The sequence below is a fragment of the Excalfactoria chinensis genome, chromosome 3 (genome assembly GCF_039878825.1).
Source record: "Excalfactoria chinensis isolate bCotChi1 chromosome 3, bCotChi1.hap2, whole genome shotgun sequence".
NCBI classification, from domain to species: domain Eukaryota; kingdom Metazoa; phylum Chordata; class Aves; order Galliformes; family Phasianidae; genus Excalfactoria; species Excalfactoria chinensis.
In genome coordinates this window covers 75,402,374-75,425,733 of record NC_092827.1, presented here as the reverse complement: position 1 = coordinate 75,425,733, position 23,360 = coordinate 75,402,374, and the positions used below count along the sequence as shown (strand labels likewise).

The window sequence follows — 23,360 nt, the reverse complement described above, 5'->3', positions numbered from 1 at the left end:
CTAGAATGTTGACTATGGAATAAACTGTTTTGTACACTTACCTGTGTAACACTGGCACAGAGCTGCTTGCTTCCCTTTTTAAGGAGTATCACAGAAATGTGTGAACTGATGTTTTGAGAATGACGTAATATCTGGATGGGCCTCAGGATAACACGATGTATCAAAAGAACAAACTGTACTATGGACAGAACTATCAATGCCTGGTAACCATCAGCATAAGAACACAACCTCAGTTGGTGCCACTTTTAATGATTAGAAATAATACATTGTAAAACAAAAAGTGAAAAAATTCCAGCGTGATACTTATAAACAAAGAACAAATAGAAAACAAAAAAGAGGATTTTTTTTTTTTAACCTCACTCGTAGTATTATTGATACAACAGATCATTTAGTCTGAGGTAATAACACTATTATCTTTTTAGTCCTTCAAGGACTACTTAATGTAACGTGCATTGCTATCACTTAATCTTTAAAAGCGAGACTTGATAATTGAATCATGGAAATCCCTTTTTAGTGAGGGACCCGTGGCTGCAAGAGTAAAATCAGAACTAAGCCTATGCAGCAACAACTACAGAACGTTAAGTGTCCTACATGGCACATCATCAGCCCGTCAGTACTTAAAGTACAGTTATTATTATTATTATTATTAGGTAAAAGTCAGACATTTCAACAGAAAACAGACTTTGTTCCACAACAGCCCTTAAGAAATTTAGAACACTGTTAGCTTGCTTAAAGTAGCTAAACAAAAGATGAATTCAGAAGTCCAGGTTTTGGCATGAGGTAAAACCATGTGCATTTATTTCAACTGCATTTTAGAATTAGTAAGCATAAAATTAAATAGGTTGACTGCAATGAATTCAGTCATACAAGTGCAAGCTTTCAGCTGTAACGTATTTTATGGCAGTTTATTTAAAAAATGTACCAGTAAATCATAAAAGAGGGATCATGTCCATTTAACTTTTATTGAAGTATACAGGAGGTTCTCTTTAGAATCAAATATGAGCATGAATATATGGCCAAACGTAAAATCTATCAAATTCAGTGAAAATTTTCTGACTTTAAATAGTAGCTGTAAGAATGACCAATATATATTCTTTGTTACAACCGCCCTCACTCTACAAGTAAAAAAAAATAATAAACATTCAGTAAACATTCTTTCCTAAGGTAGTTTTCCCTTATATATCAGTGATTTCTCCATTTCTTGTATACATAACTTTTTTCAACATACCAATCAGTGGTTCTCACAATTGAAAAATAAAAGCACAAAAAAGTTTACACTCTTGTACAGGTAAATAAAAGATCATCTTGAATTAAACTGTATATCCTTAAGGGCATAGTATAGTTTCAGTTTCATTGCCTATTACATAATTAGCATCTTACATACAAATATTGACATATTTGGCTTGTGCTTCAAAGCCTTTTGTGTCTAGAAAGTCCATGTCAATGCAACTCATAACTTGAAATCAGTGGGGATATCTTTACTGCTGCTGGGTTTCACCTGTTCGTGCAACATGGTCTCTTCTGAACTCGCGGCACTGCATTTTTCCACGGCGTCATCAGCGTCCGGATCCAATCCTTCAGGACAGGGAAGTTTCAGAAGTTCTTCCCGCAGCTGAGCTGTATGACGCTAAATACACAACAAATAGTCAGTGATGAAGACCACAGTCAAAACACGACTCCTCACAGTTTTAGGGAACAGAAGACAACAGAAGGAGTAAGTAGCACAGGTTTTAATGTCTTCTTTCACTGCCTGGATAAGGTTTTCTCCTAGTTCTCATTAAAGCACTGGTACTTTCCTTATAGTGATAGTAATTAGGTGCTACTGGAGGACAAACTAAAGGCAGCGCATAGAACTGTAGCAAACGAGTGCATCAGTGCAAGAGCTGTGCTATCTCTTTTGCATTCGAGACACATTTACGTTCTGTGATTATGACAGAAACTGGCCTGCTTTGGACAAGGTAGTTCACAGGCAAAACTATTTAAGAGTGAGAACTGTTGTAGAGACAGATGCATGGAGATTTTAATTAATATGGTTTTAACGACCAATCACACTGAAAGAATGCAAGTTTAACTACAGCAAAAAGGAAATCTTTAAAAATTTCCCCATATAGTTAGATAAAAAGTAATTTATACATAAGTCTGTTGTCAGTGTGGAAGACAAGATACATGAATAATAGTACTTGCCTAGGAAGGAAGGAAACATTTAATAGTTGAAACTGTTGATAAAAGCTTTTGAAACAAAGGAGAAAGCACATCTATAAAGTAATGAATCACATTTTATTAACTGTGTTTATCTATCCCAAAAGATTGTCTTCTGCAAAGGAATTAAACTCTGCTTTTACTGAAGGGTGGCTGTAGCACAATTTTGTCATAAAAACAAACGAACAACGAAACCCTAAGAACAAAATAAACAGAATGAAATATTTATACCTTATATAAATATTTATGGAGAAATAGGCAGGACAAGAACTAAAGATCTTACTTGTAGAAAAAAAAACTACTGAGAAAGTGGTCTGTACATACACTTCAGCTTCTGACACCATGAAACCTCAGTTTTCAGTCATTGTTATTAGAAAACTCAGGTGTTATACAGTTTAATTGCTACTCGTCACTTCTGGTTTACAGAACAAAGTCATAAAAGCAAGTCTCACCTTGAGAGCCGCTGCATGATGGGACATAGTTCTGCCTACCCGTTTGTCACTGCTGTACTGCTGGATGTCTGCTATCCACTCCTCACACTGAGCCATGATCTCCACTCTTTTCAAGTAAAAATGTTTGTGGATGACCTGCAAGAAAATAGTTGGGATGAAAAAAGGTGTTTTCATCTAAGAACCATATGCTTATATAATAGAAAACATGCAAGAGCCCCGTGAGTCCAAATGGATATGGAAAAAAAACAAAACTTTGTAGGGATAATTCAGCACCAAACCATGAGGTGTAAGATGGCAGAACAGCAAAGTGAAAGCGGAATGCCAGATATTCTCCAGTCCACAGATGATCTTACTATGCAGGCGCTATGTAAGCACACTTAGATTAACATACATGCAAGGATACAAGATAGATAAAATGTTAGGGCTTTCATTGCTGCTTTCGCTGCTCTGTTTTATACTTCCCACCTATGCTTCTTTAATAAGCACCTTATCTTGTCTTGTTACTGACTGCTTGCTGTCTGAACAGAAAAGCAGATGAGCAGAAACCCTTTGAGCAGTTCAAGCACAGAAAAATAACACGCTTCTGCATAGAGAAGGAGGATCACCAGCTTGTAAGAAAGATAAACGACAGTTACATTCTCTAAGCATAAGCAGCATCACTGAGGACACTACAATTCCCTATCAATAGCATTTGAGCTGCACCCATGTTGTGAGCCAGTATTTGATCACACAGAAATTTTGGTATTTATTTATAATACAAAAAACAACCCCTCCCCAAACTAAAACCTACCACCAACAAACAACAAAGCATACAAAAAGTTACGAAACTCTACTTAGTGTTGGATTTGCCTTAAAAAGATTTTAAAACTCTGCCTGGTGAAAGAAACAATAACATTACAGGAATTTTTATTGAGCACAGTGGGTTCTTGGCAACATTACAATATGATTGAGAAAATAATCTCTCCCTCTAGAGGTTAGAGAATATAGCTATTTGTCTAAGGAAAAACTGCATATTGAAAGCCTAATAGACTCCAATTCTGGATGTGTTCCTTATATCCATAATGGAATCTGGAAGAACTCCCAGAGACTGGCAGTTTAGATCTCTTGGGTCTTGTCTTTTAAGGCACTGAAGGGAAGACAGCTCAAGACAGAAGATGGTGTGAGTGGAAAGATGCGTATGCTTTCTTAGACCTAGCCTTCCAGGTGTTAATGTATTGCTGAATTGTAACTGTTCCAATTATTCTTAACACAACCCTACAGTTCATAACAGCAAGCAATTCTCTCTGAGAAATACTCAGATAATCTGCTTGGAGAAGTTACTTTCATTTGGACGGGCTACAAACAGAATGTAGCATTCTTTCCTCTAATAAATTCTGCTAATTCTTACATCAATGAGAAACGTAATGTTTCTCAATGCAGAATCTCCTTTTATTTTTCTGCTATGTAAAGAAAGATAAATGCTGCTTTTCCCAGTGCTAGGGGGTCTGTACTCAAAAAAGCATAGAGGGAGCTCTCGTAAGTTGGTAAGGCGCCCTTGGATCCCATGCTTCATCTTGTATGATTGTATTTTTCACACACATGCAAGCTATGTTAGCCTCAAACATCTCCTAAAAGCAAGCTATCATAGCTTCACATTTCTTCTCGCAGTCTTGAGGAATTAATCATACTATTCTAGAGAATCAAGCCTAAAAGCATCTGGAGATTAAAAAAAAAAAAAAAAAACAAACAAAAAAACTGAGGCAAACACAGAGAAAAATGAAAATTGTACTTTGGGAAATGTGGGCATTCATCTAAACCAGAACAAAACGGCTTTGGATCCAAAGCTTTTAAGTGCTAGCCAGCTCTCTTCTGTGCAGCAAAACTGCTATCTGCTCACAGAAGGGAGTTTAGAATGTCCACGATACCGCTGCAAACTGATATCTGCTTCTTAGCGTTACTTCGCATTTACGTTTTGTGTGGTTTAGTTGAACTCAGTCCTAGTGACAAATACTGCATTTAGGAAGCTAGCAGCTTTATTGCTTTCAACATCTGCCTTCTGGTAATGACGTGCTATGTGCAAGTCCCCCATTCTCATGGAATGATTGTTTTTCCATTGAAACAACACTGTTTGGTTACACTTTATTACTTTACCTTCCTGAAGAGCAGCAGGATGTCAGCTTACAAGCTTTTTTTCATAGAAAGCAGTAAAACATAAGCTACAGAATAATCATGTAACGTTCTTAAGATTCTTTTCAAAGAGGCCGTAACAGCAAACTTGGATTTAATTATCAAATCTTGTAAATTATATATCCTTCATTTCTATGGACAGGAAGAGAAGGACACAACGTTCTTGTCTGAGCTCACCAACTTATAACATCTTCATCTAACTTTAACTGATGACAATTGGAGAACATTTTTGCAGAAGCGCAATTGTAACATTTTAAAATAAGAAAGTAACTATTGGCAGAAGTTATTTGATTCGGTGCCATGGCATTATCATGGTCTTCCGCTTACTGAGTAAGACACACAAGAAATAGCTGAGAATAGCAACCATGTTTTTCTGCATTAACACAAAACACCAGAGTATATAGCATATGGTTTTCCACCTGTAAATGGACAGAATGCTTAACTTCTTATACAGGTTAAGTGTTCATGACTTCTCATTCTGAAAGACACTGAGTAATTTAAGTAAGCGGGAAAAGCTTTCTGCATTCCAAAGGATGTTTCTATGGATAGTAAGGAAGGGATGGGAGACCACCCACTTACTCAGATGTCACACTTACTAATGTGAATAACCCTAAAACAATTGTCCTTTTTTGATATTCTAGCATGCAAACAATGGAAAACAAAGGTGATGCTACTACACAATTCCACACCTCAGCTTAGAAGTGGCAAAAGTTTCTATGCTCTAGAGCAAAATGCATTTTTTTCTACTTATTGGCTGGTAGCACTGTGCAATGGCTGGTCAAACATTTTGCATTAGTATTCATACAGATTCTCTTACTTAGTGTAACTTTCACACTTTCTCTCCTCAAATTGTTTGCTGTGCGTGTTGAGACCCCAGCAACCTAAATGGACCCACTTTGGGGATAAAACTGGACTTGGGACAAGGACAGAGGTCCCTAAAACCTAAATTACTTTGTGATATTCTGAGTGAGTTTTATTCTATTTTCAGACAAGTAAAAAAAAATTAATTCAGTTTTTTTTCAAGCAAGTTTTTAAGGCAGTGTGAATGGATGAAGGTTAGTACTGTACTGTTCAATCAACATCAAGACAGTTCTTTTCAAAGGAACAAGTTTCTTTTACGTGTTCTTTAAATGAATAACGTGAAGGCTGAAATTTGTTTTGAAGTATTTTTCCTGCATTGCTTCACATTCATGATTCATAGAAAAATATTTCCCTGTTACCTAAGCTGATGAACATAGACTGAATGTCCACTCTAAGGCTGATCAATACTTGTCACTTGGATGTAAAAGGCACACCTGGCATTACGAGTGAGCCAACCTACACGAACCATTCTTTAATCAACCTATGCACCAAACCTGACTTATAGGTCACTCCCAGTTTGTTTACACAGCCCTTTCCCAGAAAGGGATCTGTGAAAGCCAGGTGAATTCATTTTCTGTTCAGTTTCCAGAGTCAGCTGTGCCAGAGGATAAGGAGAATAAAACAGAAACCAGACATCTCATGCAAGACATGCTTCTAAGTATTTGCATCACTCTCAACATTCCACTGAACAGTGGAAAGCGTCACTGAACAGTGATTCTTTGTACTAAAAAGCAGTTGTGAACAGGAACATAAGCATGTTTAAAAGATAAGCTTCCTTAGCTATTCAAACATGAAGGTGTTGACGTAGTTTCACAAAGCCCACCTCCTTAAAACACGGCGATGGACTTCGGATTTGTTCAAGCATTGCCCACTTGACTGTTGCCTGTCGTATATTTCCATCATATTCTCTGGAGCTCTGGGTACCACTTGGGGTACCTCTTGATCGTTCATAACCAGGTTCGTTAAAATACGGCTCTGCTACAAGTATCAGAGATTGGACAGATACTAACACCTGTTAGAAAAAAAAACAACATATGTATTAGAACTGCTATTCACGTGCTTTTAAGAATATACATAATTTTGCTTACTTATAGGTAGTTGTGCTCCGTGCTTAGGAGCAGCCTTCTCACACATCTTCTCTTGTAGTAACACTAGCAAAGAAACATTCCAGCTTCCCATACTCTCTCTGTCATGTTTATAGACTACAAAGACACAATGTCTAAATAGTAAGTTACTTCCGAACAACAGCCAAGAAGGAGTTGAATGACCTAAAGTTATTCTCACTGCTACCTCATGGAACCGCATCCTTAGCTCTTTTGATGCCATGACACTTTCTATCTGGACTTGTGTCCCCAGTTTGAGCTGAGGTGGAAAATTAAATATTGCCTCCCTTGCTTGCCATGCATTTGACTAGAAGTAGCCATGGCTATCTTGTATTCCACTGAAAAGTAATAATGCAGATAAATACATTAAAATATACAGAATGCTCTGCACAAATTGGGTCTCAGCAAGAAAACAGTCATTTATAACACTCTGAGGAAGAAGAGTAACCTAATTCTGTTCCAGCAGCTCAGATACCTAAGGAGTTGTGGTGATTTGTGTATTCTGTGGCCTTCGCATGTGTCTGGAAGTAAATCAGTTTTTGCTTTTTTGAAGTTTTTTATTTTAAATATATAATTTTTAAATAGCTATGATACAGAAATTTGCCTATATGCAGCACTGTACTTTCTTGGCCTTAATATACTATGTATAATAACTGTAATGAGTAAGAAACTCTAAACTGATATTCCAGTTTAATTTGGGTCAGAAAAGTCAATTGCTGGAGTGTGTCTGGGTGGTCTGTTAATAGTTCCATCTCCGAGTCAAAAAAACCCCATGCAGTACTTAATGCTTTCCAAGCAATTTATTTCATCCTCCAGCTGTTTTCTATTTAATAGCTACAAAGTGTTTTTGTCTGGGGGGGGGGGGGGGCAGACGGGGGAATGACAGAAAGTTTTCCAACAACTCCCTTGCTACCTTCAAACTGAAGCTCTAGAAAACTTAAGCATTTTAAACTTAAATGCTGTGTGAGATTTCTAACAACCAAATCTAATCAATCTAATTACTGAAAAATAAGCTTTCTTAATACCTTTCTACATCAGTTTTATTGTTAATAGTTCAAAACTTCATCTCTTGATTACAAAGTTGGATGTTGGGAAAGATGCACCATGTACAGAACTACAACTCAGATCTCCAAATCATATTTTTCCTTTATAAAGAGAGCAAACATGAACCTCTCCAAGCATGGAAATTCCACGGTCTCTCTTGGACACTTATCCTAGTGTCACCCTCATAGTGAACAAGCTCCTCCTAATATTTAATCAACATTTCCCAAGTGCCACCTTATACCATTAGATACTTGCCCTGTTGTTCTGCATCTTTAAGAGGTATCTGGCTCCATCTTCTTTATACCTTCCCCATCTCTCTGCCACTGGTTTAGCCACCTCTCCACCTGCTCTTATAATCCATATCCCACCTATTTGGCTATAAAGACACTGAAGGAGACTAGATCAGAGGTTTTGCTGATGTCAAAGTAAACTATGTCCACTGCTCTCCCCTTGTGCGGAGCCAGATATCTCACTGTGGACATCAAGTAGGTTCACTAGGTTCTATTCACCCCAGTACATCCACATTAACTACTGTCCTCAAAGTACTTGAAAATAGCTTTCAGGAGGATTTGTTTCATAAAACTCCCAAGAACTCCTGTGTTGCTAAGAAAGCTGTAAGCTCCCCAGACTGTTCTTGCCTATCTTGACAGTGGCGTGAAATTTGCCAGTCATGAGGAAGCTGCCATGCTTGTTGTGACTTCTCAAAGATGAGAGACCTGCCAATGGCACTGGTGAGCTACCATGATGCATGAGATTTGGTTCCATGAACTTGCAGGCTCAGTTGCATTTAATACTTATTTTCTCTGTTGTGGGTAATTCCTCTTTCGCACAGACCTAGGGAACTCATGGAAAAGGGAAAGGAAATCTTTACCCTAAAGAAAATTACCTCTGATTTTTCCATGTCCTTTGTCACTAAGTTTTCTGCTCCACTGAGCAGCAGGACCACAAATTCCCACTGTTTTCTGTTGCTGCCAACATACTTATAGGAAGCCCTTCTTGATCTTTAGATCTTTTGCCATTTTCAACACCAGCTAAGCTTTGATTTTTCTGAACCATTTGGCCAATTCCTTACAGGAAGCCCAATCCATCCTACACCTTCTGTGTACCTTTCTTTTACAGTTGAGCTTGGGCAGGAGTTCCTTATTTACTCAAGCTGGCTTTCTGCCCCTCTTGTTTGACTTGACACACTGGAATACATAATAGTTGAGTCTGTAGGAGACTGATCAACCAGCTCTCCAAAGCCAAATCCTGAACAAGTTGAAATCTCTCCTGCTGAAGAGTTTCAATTTTACTATGCTGAAGCAGAAACAGCACAGTATTTTAGAACCTGGAACAGGAAATCTACCTTGTACGGTGAAATAACTATTCCAGGGGATAAAATGAGAAAGTGCCATGGAACCCTTAACAAATAATTGCAGGTTTTTACTTTACTTGATGTATGTGCTTATTGCTTAACACACTTCTATGGCAGAAACCCAAAAATGTTAAGGACTGTTTAGACAGCTATAACCTACTATGCCCTGATAAATTCTGGACTAATTTAACACTGATAGTTACTAACGGTAGCACAGCTATACTTTAACTCTTCAGTTTTTTTCCTCTACTCAGTTTTCTTATACAATCCAGGAGTTTTCACAGTTTTTTTTTTTTTTTACAGTTTTCACTAGCATACTTCAATTGTTCATCTCTTAGAATGCAGAGCTTTGTCTTCACCACTAATAGCTTAAGGTATAAACATAACATGAATTCCAGTAAGTAATGCCATCTTTGAGTCGTCTTTAAAATAAATAAATGGATAAATAAATAATCCGAGCAAGCCTGTGTGGTACCAGAAATGAGCTGCACATCAAACAGCAACTCTTAAAGACAAGACCAGTAGGTATACAGGTTGGAAGTAGGATTCCGAATAATTTCCAGTGTTTCTTTTCTAGTGTTCCAGGGCTATCCAGAAGTCTTGAACAAAGTAATGACCTTTCAGAGCCACAGAAACATCACCTGTATCTCACGCTATATGATTTCCATAATTGATTACTAACAGTCATGAATATGTAAGAAAATCAAACACCAAAGTGAAGATAGGAGGCAGACTATAAGTGCAGCAGAACATGTTTCAGTTTTGAGCATCTCAAAGCCAGACTGAATTGACTCCCTACAGAACACGAAGTCCAGCTTCGGTATGTATATGTATACCCCAAGCTCAATTTAAGAAACCAAACCTGAATATTCAACGAGACAATTCAAGTGAACACTTCCTGCTAGTGTAAAAGTCAGCCCTGCCCTCTGTCTCCTACTTCAGAGCCATTCTATCACTCTCAAAGGTGTCTCTTCTTTCTCAGCACAAGTATCTTCTGTTGCAAAGAGATGATTTCTAGTTAGCTCTAGTTGGAGAACTAAAGCATACAAAATCAGACTGGACACAAAATTACTCACTTTTGGAACTGAAGACAAACCTGATTTCTCAGGAGTCACTCAGTAACTTAGCAAAGTACTTTTAGAGCTGTCCCAATTCAAGAGCAATTTCAATTGAGACTATTTTAAAGTAAGCAAAATATCTTCAGAATTTCCAGTTTAACTTTTCTGAAACATCCTTTATTAGAAGAATTTAATCAATATAAAAATTCCCAGGATTTAAAAGGTAGTTTCTCATACCAAAAATAATAGGTTACAGAGATACTAAGGAAGGTGACTTTCACCACACACATTTTGTCTGTGAAAGCTATCGCAACTGGCACTACGCTTTGCACTCATTTCCAAATGCTAATCATATGGCTCTGTGGAAAATTACAGCACCCAGCAATATGGAAATCAGAGAGCTCACCTCTCCCAAAACATTGTTTTTACAGAAAGGTATTTCGTAAGGTTTTTTCACACCTATGCTGCTACCTCACTGCTATCTACAAACCACTGTTCCTTATGAAAGCGCTCGGTCAGAGCAGCCTTTCAAAATATCTTTATAAGGATTGCCTTCATTATACTGAATTTTATTGAAAGATAATACTACAACATATCAAAAATCCAAGTGTACGGAAAGCACAGCACGTGCCTGAAAGCAGCCCGCTATTTGTCTGTGTATTGGTAGAATAAAAATATTACCCTCCATTATTTTTACCTATTTAAACTTTGATAACAGCTCCATTGGCCACTTAGGAGAAAACTAAGGGAAGTCTAAAGGTGCAAATTTCTTCATCAAATAAATGGGATGTTGCTTCACTTGACAACTATGTTGACCAAAAGACTATGTGCTATTAAGACGATAGGTTGCCTGTACACACCTGAATTATTCTTACCAGCAAAGTATTTCTGCACAATCACACTGATAGTCAGAGTCTGACACTATGCAGCAGTTCCAATGTGTTTTAAATAACTTGAAGTGTCTCATCATGCTGTGATTACATAAAAAGGCAGCTGCAAACAAGGTACCATCCAACCAATTAGGTTAGTAGGTACAATAGTTACATGGATCTTGTGCCACATCATCTTAAGTGGCACAAAAATCCCCACCATAAACTTTGGATCCTATAATCACTTGCTGGGTCTTTTAGCTTGGAAAATTTCTGTTCTAGGAAAGTAATAAAGTTCCTTAAAAACAAACAAACAAAACAAAAGAAAACAAAACAACAACAAAGATTTAAAAAGATTTCTGCCTACAATCAAAAGCTTGTAGTTAAGGATCAAGTAGGTTAATACTCCAGTTGAAGCCATTCCCTGCAGCCCTATCACCAGGCCGACCATCAGCTCACAACAACCTCCCTTCAGGTAATTACAGAGAGCAATAAGGTCTCCCCTGAGCCTCTTCTCCTCCAGACTGAACAATCCCAGCTCCTTCAGCTGCTTGATACATGTTCCACAGAATTACTGCCACTGCAGGCTTCAGAAATGTAAAGTTTTGGGACTGGCTTTACTAAAATCACTGCTCACAAAAATAGTATCTCAAAACAGCTGAACAAGGTGTGTGCAATGAAGGTCATTTAAGATTATGTATCTCCCACAGAAACCCTGTTATAAGATAAGCCTACATAAGCCTTTTTTTTTTTTTTTTCACCTAGGATGGTGATTTCCCTGAATTAAAATCTGGAAGTGCATAGTTACTGCACCAGAATGCCACACTCACCTACAATGCGCAATGGATTTTTTTATTTAGTTAGTTTTCAAGAATGGCCTGAGTGCTGGACATTCACAGCATGTCCATCAATCCTTGCAATAACATTTAAGTAACAATCAACTGTTAGGAACTCCCCCACAGCCCCTTCACTGTGCACTGAAAGAATTGTATGTAGATGCATCTACCTGCATTCGTGAATCTGATGTGAGTTTATTCTCCCATGCTCTGAACTCCTTGGACATCAGACTGATTGTGGCAACATAGCAGCATTTAATAATACAGCTTCTTAATTACACCTTGCTTACTGACCTGGTACATAGGCAGACTAAATTCAAGTCCATCTGCAAAATAGTGCTTAGACAACTTCAGATGAACAGGTTGGTACCAGTTACAGAACAGGAATGTGACAATAATACATTTTCTGGACGACTGTTTTATTTTTACTTACTCAAGGAAGAAAATTCCAGAATAAAATCATGAAAATAAAAGTCTTAAGACTGACAGACTTATTCCTCAGTGACAAACTGAAGAGAAACAAGAAATACTCACCTGCAAAAAACTTGATGTTTGAGGATTCCATTTCTCTTCTGGCCTCCCATGCCATGTGTTAAGAATGCTTAAACACACCTGAGAAGGTCACATAATTAGTACCACAGATAAATATTCTAAGAAATTTGCTCTGCTTGGGTAGAACAAAATGTTAGCGTCGCATGAAGTTCCTTTTTTTTTTGGACAAACATTTGTGTAACTTCACTGCAAAAGTTTATTTGCCACAAAATTAATTTGAAATGAAAGTGGATAAAAGTAATGAAAAGAAGGAAGAACAGCACACACTAATTAAGGAACAAAACAACTGCATTGCTTTTCTTCAAAGAAGACTTGTGGATTCTTGTGGCTCCAAAAATAAATGACTCACTGATACCTGGTTGTATTTTTTCTTCTTTAAATACTGTTCTGACGCTTCTTGTTTTTAAAGAAAATCATTCTGGCCAAGCATTTCTAAAGTGCTCTCAGTCACACTGACAAGGAATTGAAAATGCTTATCAACTCTTATGACTTATCTGAATATTTTGTAGTTAGGGTTTCAAAAATTCACTGGACAAACTGGTAGATTTTTTTTCACTGAGGGGCCTGTTAAGCTGCTGATCAACCCTTGCCCTTTTCTTAAGGCTTGCTGGCCACAGCTGCAAGACAGCAGGACCTGTCTCCACAGACACACAATCACAAAGCATCTGGATGAGCGACCTACATTTGGAGAAACTACCAGGTCTGCCAAACCCAGAGTACAAAATATGCCACATTCTGAGGGCAGACACGACTGGAAGCAAGGTACTGAAGTAGAAAGTCCTTTGGCCTCCCATTCTTAAACTGTTATAGCTTGCAAGATCAGAATCATCATACTTAAGACACAAGAGTAAAGTTTCACAAGAGTAAAGTTGACCTACCTTGCCATCATTGTAGAGATTCGGATTAAATCTCACACTGTGGCCTCCAGTTGTTTCCAGATTCACAAGTGGAGGAGAGTTAGGATAGTCTTGTGGAAAATACACATCAAATTCAAAGCACCCATTTGCATAAGGGGTGTCTGCCGGACCAGTAATGAGAACCTACCAATGTTATGAAAGCAAACAAACTGTTTTCAGAAAGAGCCATCTTACTTGTCATCCAGTTGAGATTTCTCTAAGTTATGGGAATCATTTTTGTTTCTAAATGCCACTTATCATTGTTATTATTAAATATCATCCTCTCATAAAGGCTATTTCTAAGTCTAATATCTAATATTTCTAATATCTAAGTCTAGATAATTTAAGCCATCCTGCTAATATCCATATGTTAGTTCAGAAGTTGAGATAACAACTAAAGTACGAATGAAATACTTCTGTATCTTCTTATCTACTGGGCTGAAAGAGGGAAATGAAAATAGCATTACCTTCATAATGTCAAGCCGCTCCTCATCACAGCGTACAAAAACACTGGATGAAGATGAGAGAGGCAGTGATGTCGAAAGAGTCACAGCTTCTTGTGCAAGACGTCGGGCTCTGGCAGCACTGTTGGCATCACTTGCATTTTTTACCTGAGACATGTAGTGGTAATTTACTTTAAAAACCAACTTTCCATCATCATCTTCAGAAACCATTTCAAATGTATCTAGAAGAGGAAAAAAAAAACAAAACAGTGAAGCTAATAACACATCACTCTTGGGTAAAAATTCTGAGTATTATGATCAGGAAATGCTACTGTGTATCAAGAAAATGTGCATTTTGTGAATTAACAGTGATCTCAAAAAACAAACCATTGCCAGTCTTGAGTTAAATGAATTCCTGCAGCAAATTTACAAGCTCTCACATGCAATTTACCCAATGTATACCATTTCTGATTTGGAAGGCTACCAGCTACTCCAGGCCAGGAACACAGTGATACTTATAAATACCTAATAATGCTACTAGTGGAATCAGTGTGCCAATGGCATTTAATTGTGTAGTGGTTGCAACGCTATTAGAAGATCATACAAAATTACAGTGAGGTTAATTTTCTTTAGTCATCTACTACACACAATCTGCAGCTTGGCTGCCAGAGCGAGAAGCTGCCATTACAAACTTTCCTACCTGCCTATTCCGGGCATACAACTCCACAAACACTTGTGAGGAAAATCACTTACAAATGCAGCAGCAAAGAAACGTGACTGCAAGTACTGCCACTGCAACTCCAAAAGTACTCATTAACGTGTTTCTACAATAATTTTACAGCTCTATGTGGATGAGATACTATTCCTTATGAGTTTCTTTGAACACATTCTCTTATGGCCAAAATGAGCACTGATTCTCATCCTGTTTTCCAAATGCAACATACTGAGTTTCATAAAAAAAAGCATAGAATGAGGTTTACAGCCGCTCCATTTTACTCATGTTAGAGTTTTCTTCTGAATTATACAAATAGAAATATACAAATATATATATATATTCATATATATGAAATATACAAATTATACAAATCATACAAATGAATTAGACAAATACTGCTGAATTTTGTGACTGGTCCCATTCAAGCAGTGTACAGATAATGTAACACATCTCCTATTTCTTCAATGACTGTGTTGGTTGGCAATGAGAGAATGGAGACTTGTATGATTTTCCATGTGTGAAAAGTATCGTTTAAAAAATGTTTTTGAATTATTTCAAAAAATAATCATGGTATCATTGCAACAGATTATTTCGTATGCACATGCTTTCTAAAACGCATTCACACTTCCCAACCTACCAAATTGGAGTTTTTTCATGACAGCCACATACTTTTCTTCAAGAGAGCGTAAGACAGACAGTGGTTTGGGCTTCACAGCAGCTTTTTTGGAATATTCAGCCATCTTTTTTTCTGTAATATAGAACGTGCTGATTATTTGTAGTTAATGCAATTCTGGGACAAGTAGACCAAACATTTGGGGATTATTTATCTCAAAATGACACTGTATGATTACAGTATCTGCAAAGAATTCTGAATGCTGGGGATCACTCACAACACACAAATCTGTTTTCCCCAGTATCACAGAATGGCTTGGCTTGGAAGGGATCTCAAAGATCATCTAGTCCAAACCATCCTGCTGTGGGGGCAGAGTTGTCAACCATTAGATCAGACTGCACATCAAGCCCAGTCTTAAACACCTCCAGGGATGGAGCATCCACAGCTTTTCTGGGCAGCCTGTGCCAGTGCCTCACTATCCTTTGAGTGAAGAATTTATTCCTAACATTTAAATTAAACCTCCCAATCATCAGTTTAAAGCCATTCCCCTTTGTCCTATCACTATCTACCTGTGTAAAGAGTCTGTCCCCCTCCCTGCTTATAAACTCCTTCCAATTACTGGGAGATCACGATGAGATCTCCCTGAAGACTTCCCAAGACAAGCAATCCCAACTCCCTCACCTTTCATCATAAGCGTGGTGTTCCAGCCCTCTGATCATCCTCATGACTCTCCTCTGGACCTACTTCAACTGTTCAGCATCCTTCTTGTACTGGAAGCCCCAATTCTGGATGTGGTACTCGATAGGGCCTCATGAGGGCAGAGCTGAGGAGGCAGTCACCTCCCTTGCCCTGCAGACCATCCCTCTTTTGATGCAACCTAGGATACCTTTGGATGTCCAGGCTGCAAGCTGGCATATGTCCGGCTTTTCATCCACCAGAATCCCCAGTTTTTCATCCACCACGATCCTTCTTGTCAGGGCTGCTCTCAAGGAGTTCATGTACCAGTCTGCACTTGTACCTAGAACTGCCCTGTCCCAAGCACAACACCTTGTACTTGGCTTTATTAAACCTCATTAGGTTTTTATGGTCCCTCTTTTCAAGCCTGTCCAGGTCCCTCTGTGTGGGATTCCTTCTTTCTATTGTATTGACAGCACCGCTCAGCTTAGTGTCATCAGCAAACTTGCTAAGGGTATACTCAATTCTGCAGTCTAGGCTGTTAATAAAGATGTTGAAGAACACCGGTCCCAAGATGGACCCCCAAGGGGATGCCACTCATGACTGGCCTCTACCTGGATGCAGAGCCATTGCCCACAAACACTCTGACTATAACTATCCAGCCAATTCTTTATTTGCTAAGCAGTCTGCCCTTAAAATCCATATCCGAAGCCTGACAGCAAAGACTGATGCAAACAAGTCATTAAGCACTTTAGCCTTCTCCACAACTGAGGCGGCCAGTTTTCACTTTTCATTTATCAGGGGAGGTACACTCTCCTTTGCCTGTCTCTTGTGACCTAAAGAAATCTCTAGTTTTTTACATCCCTTGCTAGTTTAATTCCATCCACACTGACTTTCCTGAATCCATTTCTGCACATCCTGAAAGCAACCCTGTATTCCTCCCAGCCTGCTCATCTCTCCTTCTGTTGCTTATACTTTTCCTTCTTTATTCTCAGCCTTACCAGCAGGTCCTTGCTCAGCTATGCTGGTTTGCTGCCTCTTCTGCCCAATTTCTTCTTCTGGGGGATGAAGAGCTTGTGCTCTCAAAAACATTCTTAAAGTGCTGCCAGCTCTGTTCCTTTGTCCCTAAGGACATATTTCCCAGATCTCTTCCAACAATTTCTTAAACAACCTGATGTTTGCTCTCCTGAAGGTCAGGATCCTGACTCCAGTCTTTGCCAGGCCCACATTCCTTGAGATCACTAACTTGACCAGGACGTGGTTGCTGCAGCCCAGGCTGCCTCCGATCTTAACCTCTTTAACCATATCCACATTTCTCACTATTACTTTTTATTATCCAAACAGCTAAATAAGGATGGTTATCCCAGCTGAGGAATAACTCAAGACCAGTGCTGCCATGAATATTCTTTTATCCAATCTCCAGTATCAGGAGCTGGTTATAAACTCCTTCACAAAACAAGTTCTCACTAATTAAGCCACTTCATCTTAGTTTTCTTTACTACACAATCGGGTGGCTGGTTGGCTGTATGCAGTTCAATTCACAATTCAGATTTCTGTCCTGCATATAGCCATGCTAATTCACAAGGTTTAGTTTTGATAGCAATGGCCTTGCTACTACAGGTTGTATCTCTTGTCTTCCTACAGGAAAAACAATGTACTACGTAATGGTGCAGAAAGTGGTGAGATGCCGTCTAACTAACTTGAATTACTCTATATCCTGATTTTAGAATTTAAGACTAATGCAAGGTTCCAGACAGCTACGCTTGAGAATGTAGCCAGTCACTGCAGCTGGGGGGGAAGTCTTTTCTTCTGCTTTTAAATCAGTTTTTAAATTATCTGTTAATAAACAAAAAAAATTATTTCCATTTTACCTTGGTTTGCCTGGCGTAGACTGGTGGTAGCAGCATAAACTATCTCAGCAGTCTTCTGGATGTCTGGTACCAAAAGTGTCAGTCCCTCTGGTTCTTGGTCAGAAGTATCGGGCTTTACCCCTGCTTTAGCCTTGTCTTTTTTAGACCTGTGGACATACAGATATATTTATATATTTCGATTGTGATAACTCAGTCTTTACCAGCATATTCAGTTACTGAAATGAAGATGTGGTATTTAATAATAACCATGCCTATTTCAGAATTTAATATTTAAGAACTGGAATAAGTTTACACTGTTATACTGCAGGAGATTCTACTGCTAACGAGCACTCCCTGCCCCGACCTCCCAGCTGTCTTCTGTAAGTATTTCAATATCACTTACAGAATACCTTGAATCGGAAAGGATCCTTAATGATCATCGAGTCCAACTCCTCTTCCTCCTTTATGGAGGACCCTTCTTCAAAGATCTCTATACCCACCAGAACACAGAACAACAACCCCAAATTCCCCAGCCAGTATTACAAATGCAAAACAAGTCACATTAGCTCACTGAATGGAAGGATTTAGAATCCCTGTTCACTAAATAGATGGATTCAAACTCCTCATTCACTAAATGGAAGGATTCAGGAACCCAGAAAGATCCTTCCCTTGCAATACCTCATAACCTGAGGCCCGCACTGTGCTAAAGGTGACAGCCTTGTGAATCACCAGAGATGCTTTCATGCAGTGATGATGACAACTACAGAGACTTGGTGCTCCTGCAGTAGGTGCAGGCACAGTGCACGTGTGGCGGAGAAAAGAATACTGTACTGAAAAGATGGTTAATAAAAGTGAACACTGACTCAAATCCCACATAGACCCCAAATGTGATCTGAACTGAGTGCTCAGCCTAACCTGCCCTTACAGGAGCAGCCTGGGAGACTGCTCTGCACTGCATCACTTAAGATGAACAAAGTTCTGGTGAAGATCTAAACAAGATAAACAGCCAAGAAGCTGCAGCTTTCTTTCCCGCTAGCTTAACTAGAAGCAAAACAAAGCTACCTTAGCAAGAAGAATTAGCAAAGCAATGCTTTGATGTTTCAAACATATCTTTCAGTTAATATCAGTTACAAAATGCTTTATTTTGAACTAGACGTAAATAATGCATAAATAACTAATCTCTAAAGTATTCAAAGGAGGTGATTACATCAATAACAAAAGTCTTTGTACCATATCTAATAAAATAAGAACATCACTAGAGAATATTAATAACATTCATTACTGCAGCATGATACAGTTTCTGTGTTCCAGACTCGATCCCAACTGATGTTAGCCCATTGTAAACTTCAAGCAACTCTGAGCTTTCAGATCCTCCAAGTCAGGAGGAATGCACTGAAGGCAAACAGCGTACTTCAGAGTTTAAGAAACAGTTTAGAACTCAGCAGCTGCCTCTCCCATTTACACCACCAGAAATCCTTACCACTGTCTTTTTCCTTGCGGAAATCTAGGGCAAGATTTTTTAAATAGCTTGTTAAGGTTTGATATGTATATTTGAGTTCACTAAACCTCGGTGATAAGTGATATCTGGGACAGGCTAGCAGGCAGCAGTTCCAAGGGGTGTGTGCACAGTTAGCACTGCCTGCTGTTGGTGTGCAACCCTTACACTCTTTGCTACAAAAACCATGGAGAAATTTTTCTTCCCTCATTTTGCTTTCCTATCCTTACTTGATTCAGATCTATTGGTAACTATATTAAAATATCAACTTATTGTGATTAATCCTGCACAGCTGAGTCTGCTTCAGGACTACCTTATATACATACTCAGTTTTATACAGTTACTTGGGGATATTAACAGTGCTTTTTAGTTTTGCCGTTTATTCACAATCAACATATGGTAAATCAAGCAATTCCCTCGGCTCCAGATGGGCTCCCCAGTGGTACATACTTTCACACTGATTACAATTTTTGAAGTTCACACAGTTTTGTCATCATTTGCTTCCTGAGATAGATCTGAACATCACTGTCAGTGCGCTACTGCAGCTAATTTTTGGATTTATTTTACAGTAGAAGATCACAGCAGCCCTTTCTAAAATCACATCCCCATAAAATGGTTCATTATGACTATTAGATGAATGCAATTAAAAAATAGACTAGGTACACTAAAAGGTTAAACCTTGTGTGAAAGCTCTGGAACTGCTGCTGGAGGTGTGCATCTGCTCCAAGCACCCACCTTCCTTAGGTAACAACAGTAACGCTCACACTCCCTGACGTGGAAAATCCAGAAACATAAATAATTCCTATCCTGAAATGTCCGTAAAAGGCACAAAACAAATGTAATGTAAAGCTTTGTGGAAAGCAAAATGGAGTTCACATACAACTGATGAACGGGGAACTCGGTGCACTCAGAGAAGCAAACACAGAATGCCAGAGTACCTTGTGGCCTCTGTAAGCCTGCTGAGGCCTAATGGTGTCCTGCATGGAGCCTGAGTAATAAATACTTGGAACAAGATTTTGTTGGGTTTGCAGAAACGGGACCTTCAGAGCAGTGCAAATACCACTCCCAGGACAAATTTGCAGCAATAGAAAAGATGATTTTTTGGTCCCAAAAACTGTATCTTAAAATAATCTTAAATGTGTGATATTATTTTGTGTCCTAACAGAAAAAAAAACCACTTAGGTGAGCATTTTTCCCAATTGTAAGCATGTGTAATATGGGCAAAACAAGTTATTAGCTGCGGAAACATTGTTCTCCCTTCTTGGTATCATCTCCACTGCTGCTGCAACTGTGCAGCAGTGGAGATGATACCAAGAAGGGAGAATTTAGAGCTTCAGCTCTCCATGTTGTGTGTTGCACACACATCTCAGAAGGCCAAAGAGATCCCAGCTGGGGAGAGTCAGCTGCTACGAACTGCAGATCTTCTCCCAAAATGCTATGAATGAGCAGATGAAATACTGGAATGGAAATGATAAATACAGTCAGATCCTTCCATCTTTCCTGCACTGCAGCACATACATTTATGTACACAGAAATACTAGCAGCGTTACCGCAATCCTCAGCTCTGAGTTTTTCAGTATTTCAGAGAATCTGAAGGACCAATAATTCTCCTGAATAATAAACTAAGGTAGCAAATGTAATCATTTAACTATTTTGATGTACATTTCATCTATTTTTAGAAACATTTAAATGTCTCTGTTATGCTGCACGTTTCTTTCCACCAAGATTCTGTGTACGAAGCAGAATGTATCAGTTCATTAATACAGGCCAAACCTTTGTTCAAACGTTACGATTTTCAGAGTCAAGGAAGAGCCAAGTATTTAATTAGGACTTAGAACTTGCCTTGCAGTTTTTCACCCACTGAAGGAAAAGTGGACAATATCACGTCAACTCGTATTTAAAAGGATGACAATAACTAATATATTTGCTAGAGAAGACAGCAGTGTACATGCTAATAATTTAAGCCATTAATTTAGCTTGTGCCGAAAGATGACAGCCTTCTTTTCACGCTGTGATAAATGAATAATGAATGATACACTCCCAAGGCAACTTTAATTTTTAAAGCCAATACTTAGAGTCACTCACTCATGCCAGGTACTTAGAGGTAAACGTGACAATATGGAATGATACATCTATCAAATTATTCACAAAATAAAAGCAGTGAACCATTCTTGTACCGCAGAGATGATGCCTGGAACAGAATTCTACTGTTTTATACTGATGGACACTTTGTTGTGATTAAATTGCCATGAGATCGGTACCACCCAGCCCTAATGCCCCCCCACCTCCTGTAGGTTTGCACAGACACCAAATAGATGCACGTCCCTTCCAGTAACCTACAGATTTTTTAAACCAATATCCTGAGATGTGGCAAAACAAGCAAGGGAACCTGCCTTTGCAAATAGAACTGAGAAAGCCTAGCAGCTTCCTCTGAGATGGATCCGCATATTCATCCTTGGGGCTTCAAGCACTGAACTTACAGACCCTAACTTGAAGATTTCAAACCTACAGGGATTGCAGGACTGCTCCCTGCCACCAAGCATGAACCCTGAACATGAGCTTCCCAGAAGAAACTGCTAGTAGTTTTGTCTTTTAAAAAACAATAATTAAAAAACTACACCCTAATTCCTGGGACTTGATTAGAAAGGAAACTGTTGTTTGCAGAACGCACTGTTTCTTTTAGAAGTTTGCAAAATATCAGTGAAGGTACTGAAAAGCTACAGCAGGGAAAATGCCTCAGGCTCAGCTGATTACATCAAACACCTTCACACAAGAGAAAAACAAAGAGCTCTAACAACAACTTGACAGGCAGGGTCAGATACTTTCAGACCACCCTGGAACTGTGCTGCATTAACCCTCTGCAGCAGAATGACAAATGACAGAAGTGTGTAAGACCACTGAATTCAGATCTCCCTGAAGCAGTTATCACTTGGGGGGCCAGGGTGACAAGGAAAGTAAAACCATTTCTAGTTACGAATTTCTAGATACAGGCTTGCTATATTCCAATGTTACACAAATTAGCCATCAGTTTATTCTGTCTACCTGAAGCATTTGCCACAGAGTCGACCAAGTAAATGGCTGTTCATATACAGAGTTCTCTGCAGCAGAGGGTTCAGCCAGCAGAAGAACAAATGTCTCAAACTCACCCTTGCGACAACCCTCTCCGCAAGCCCAACCACTCCAGTTAGAGATGGCTTTGCCTCCCTATCAGACCAACAGTCATGAGAACATCTGATTCCTAAACATCTTCTCCACTATCCAGAAGGTTCTTGGCTTTTCAAATCAGTATTATGGCATTTGAAGGTAATGAAACTGAATGCTAACACTGGAACCCAAAACCAAATTGATCCCTTTGAATTTTGGATGGAAGTCATGTTCCAACATGGAAGTGATGTTTGGTTGACAAGTGAGTAGAACCGCTGTTCAGTTAAAGGAAAATGTTGTCTTTGAAAGCAGATCCCATAATTATGTTGTTCTTCTGGCATTTGACCTAAGAAGGGCAGCAGATTGTCCCATTTAAATAATACATGCCAACGCTTGCTTATATTGCTGGCAAACCTTCAGCTAAAAGGCTGAGAATGAAAGTCTTCCAGTCCAATGATTCCAGGCTGTCCAGGCTGTTGGTATTTTCATCCTTGTCTATATGCAGCTTTAAAGACAAACAGTATTATGCTTACACCAACGACCAAAAGGCATATAGATAAAACAACTGAACCAATTGCAATTTTAAAAATAATAAGTTATTAATACTGATAATAATTCTGTGCCCGAAGAATTATTTATTTTCAGATCCTAAGGTGACAATGAAAAACTATTAGTGCCATATTTTATTTTATCAAAACAAATAAGAGTTTATGAGGGTAGTGGTCAAGTGCCATTCTCACAGAGAGTTTTTATAGACTTCAACTTAGGGAAGTAACATGAGAAGGCACAGGTTTCCATGCCCATTAAATCTGAGACTACCCAACAGATGCCCAGACTAAGAAGAAAGCATTTGTACTGGAAATGAATTACACAGAAGCCAAATACAATTTTCTTTCCTATTTTAAGAGGATTACATACACTGTGAACTATCCACGTCTGCCACAAAAGCACAAGTGGGCAGTTCTTGGATAGGTATCAAATATAACGTAATATTACTCTCTTGTATTAAGTCGGCAAGAAAAGGTTCTACATGCT

General features: G+C 38.7%; 1 protein-coding gene across 7 annotated transcripts in view; it reads right to left on the bottom strand.

Moving 5' to 3' along the window:
• Positions 1 to 228: 228 nt before the first annotated feature.
• BIRC6 (baculoviral IAP repeat containing 6) overlaps positions 229 to 23,360 on the bottom strand; it is a 162,767-nt gene continuing 139,635 nt past the window's right edge. For all 7 annotated transcript variants that reach the window (XM_072333401.1, XM_072333402.1, XM_072333404.1 and 4 more), the window contains exons 67-74: positions 17,708 to 17,853; positions 15,186 to 15,296; positions 13,858 to 14,075; positions 13,373 to 13,534; positions 12,477 to 12,554; positions 6,502 to 6,690; positions 2,652 to 2,786; positions 229 to 1,627 (exon numbers count right to left, since the gene is read on the bottom strand). In XM_072333401.1, the coding sequence (XP_072189502.1) occupies positions 1,451 to 1,627; positions 2,652 to 2,786; positions 6,502 to 6,690; positions 12,477 to 12,554; positions 13,373 to 13,534; positions 13,858 to 14,075; positions 15,186 to 15,296; positions 17,708 to 17,853 (1,216 nt within the window). In that variant the 3' untranslated portion in view covers positions 229 to 1,450. The remainder of the gene's footprint in view (positions 1,628 to 2,651; positions 2,787 to 6,501; positions 6,691 to 12,476; positions 12,555 to 13,372; positions 13,535 to 13,857; positions 14,076 to 15,185; positions 15,297 to 17,707; positions 17,854 to 23,360) is intronic.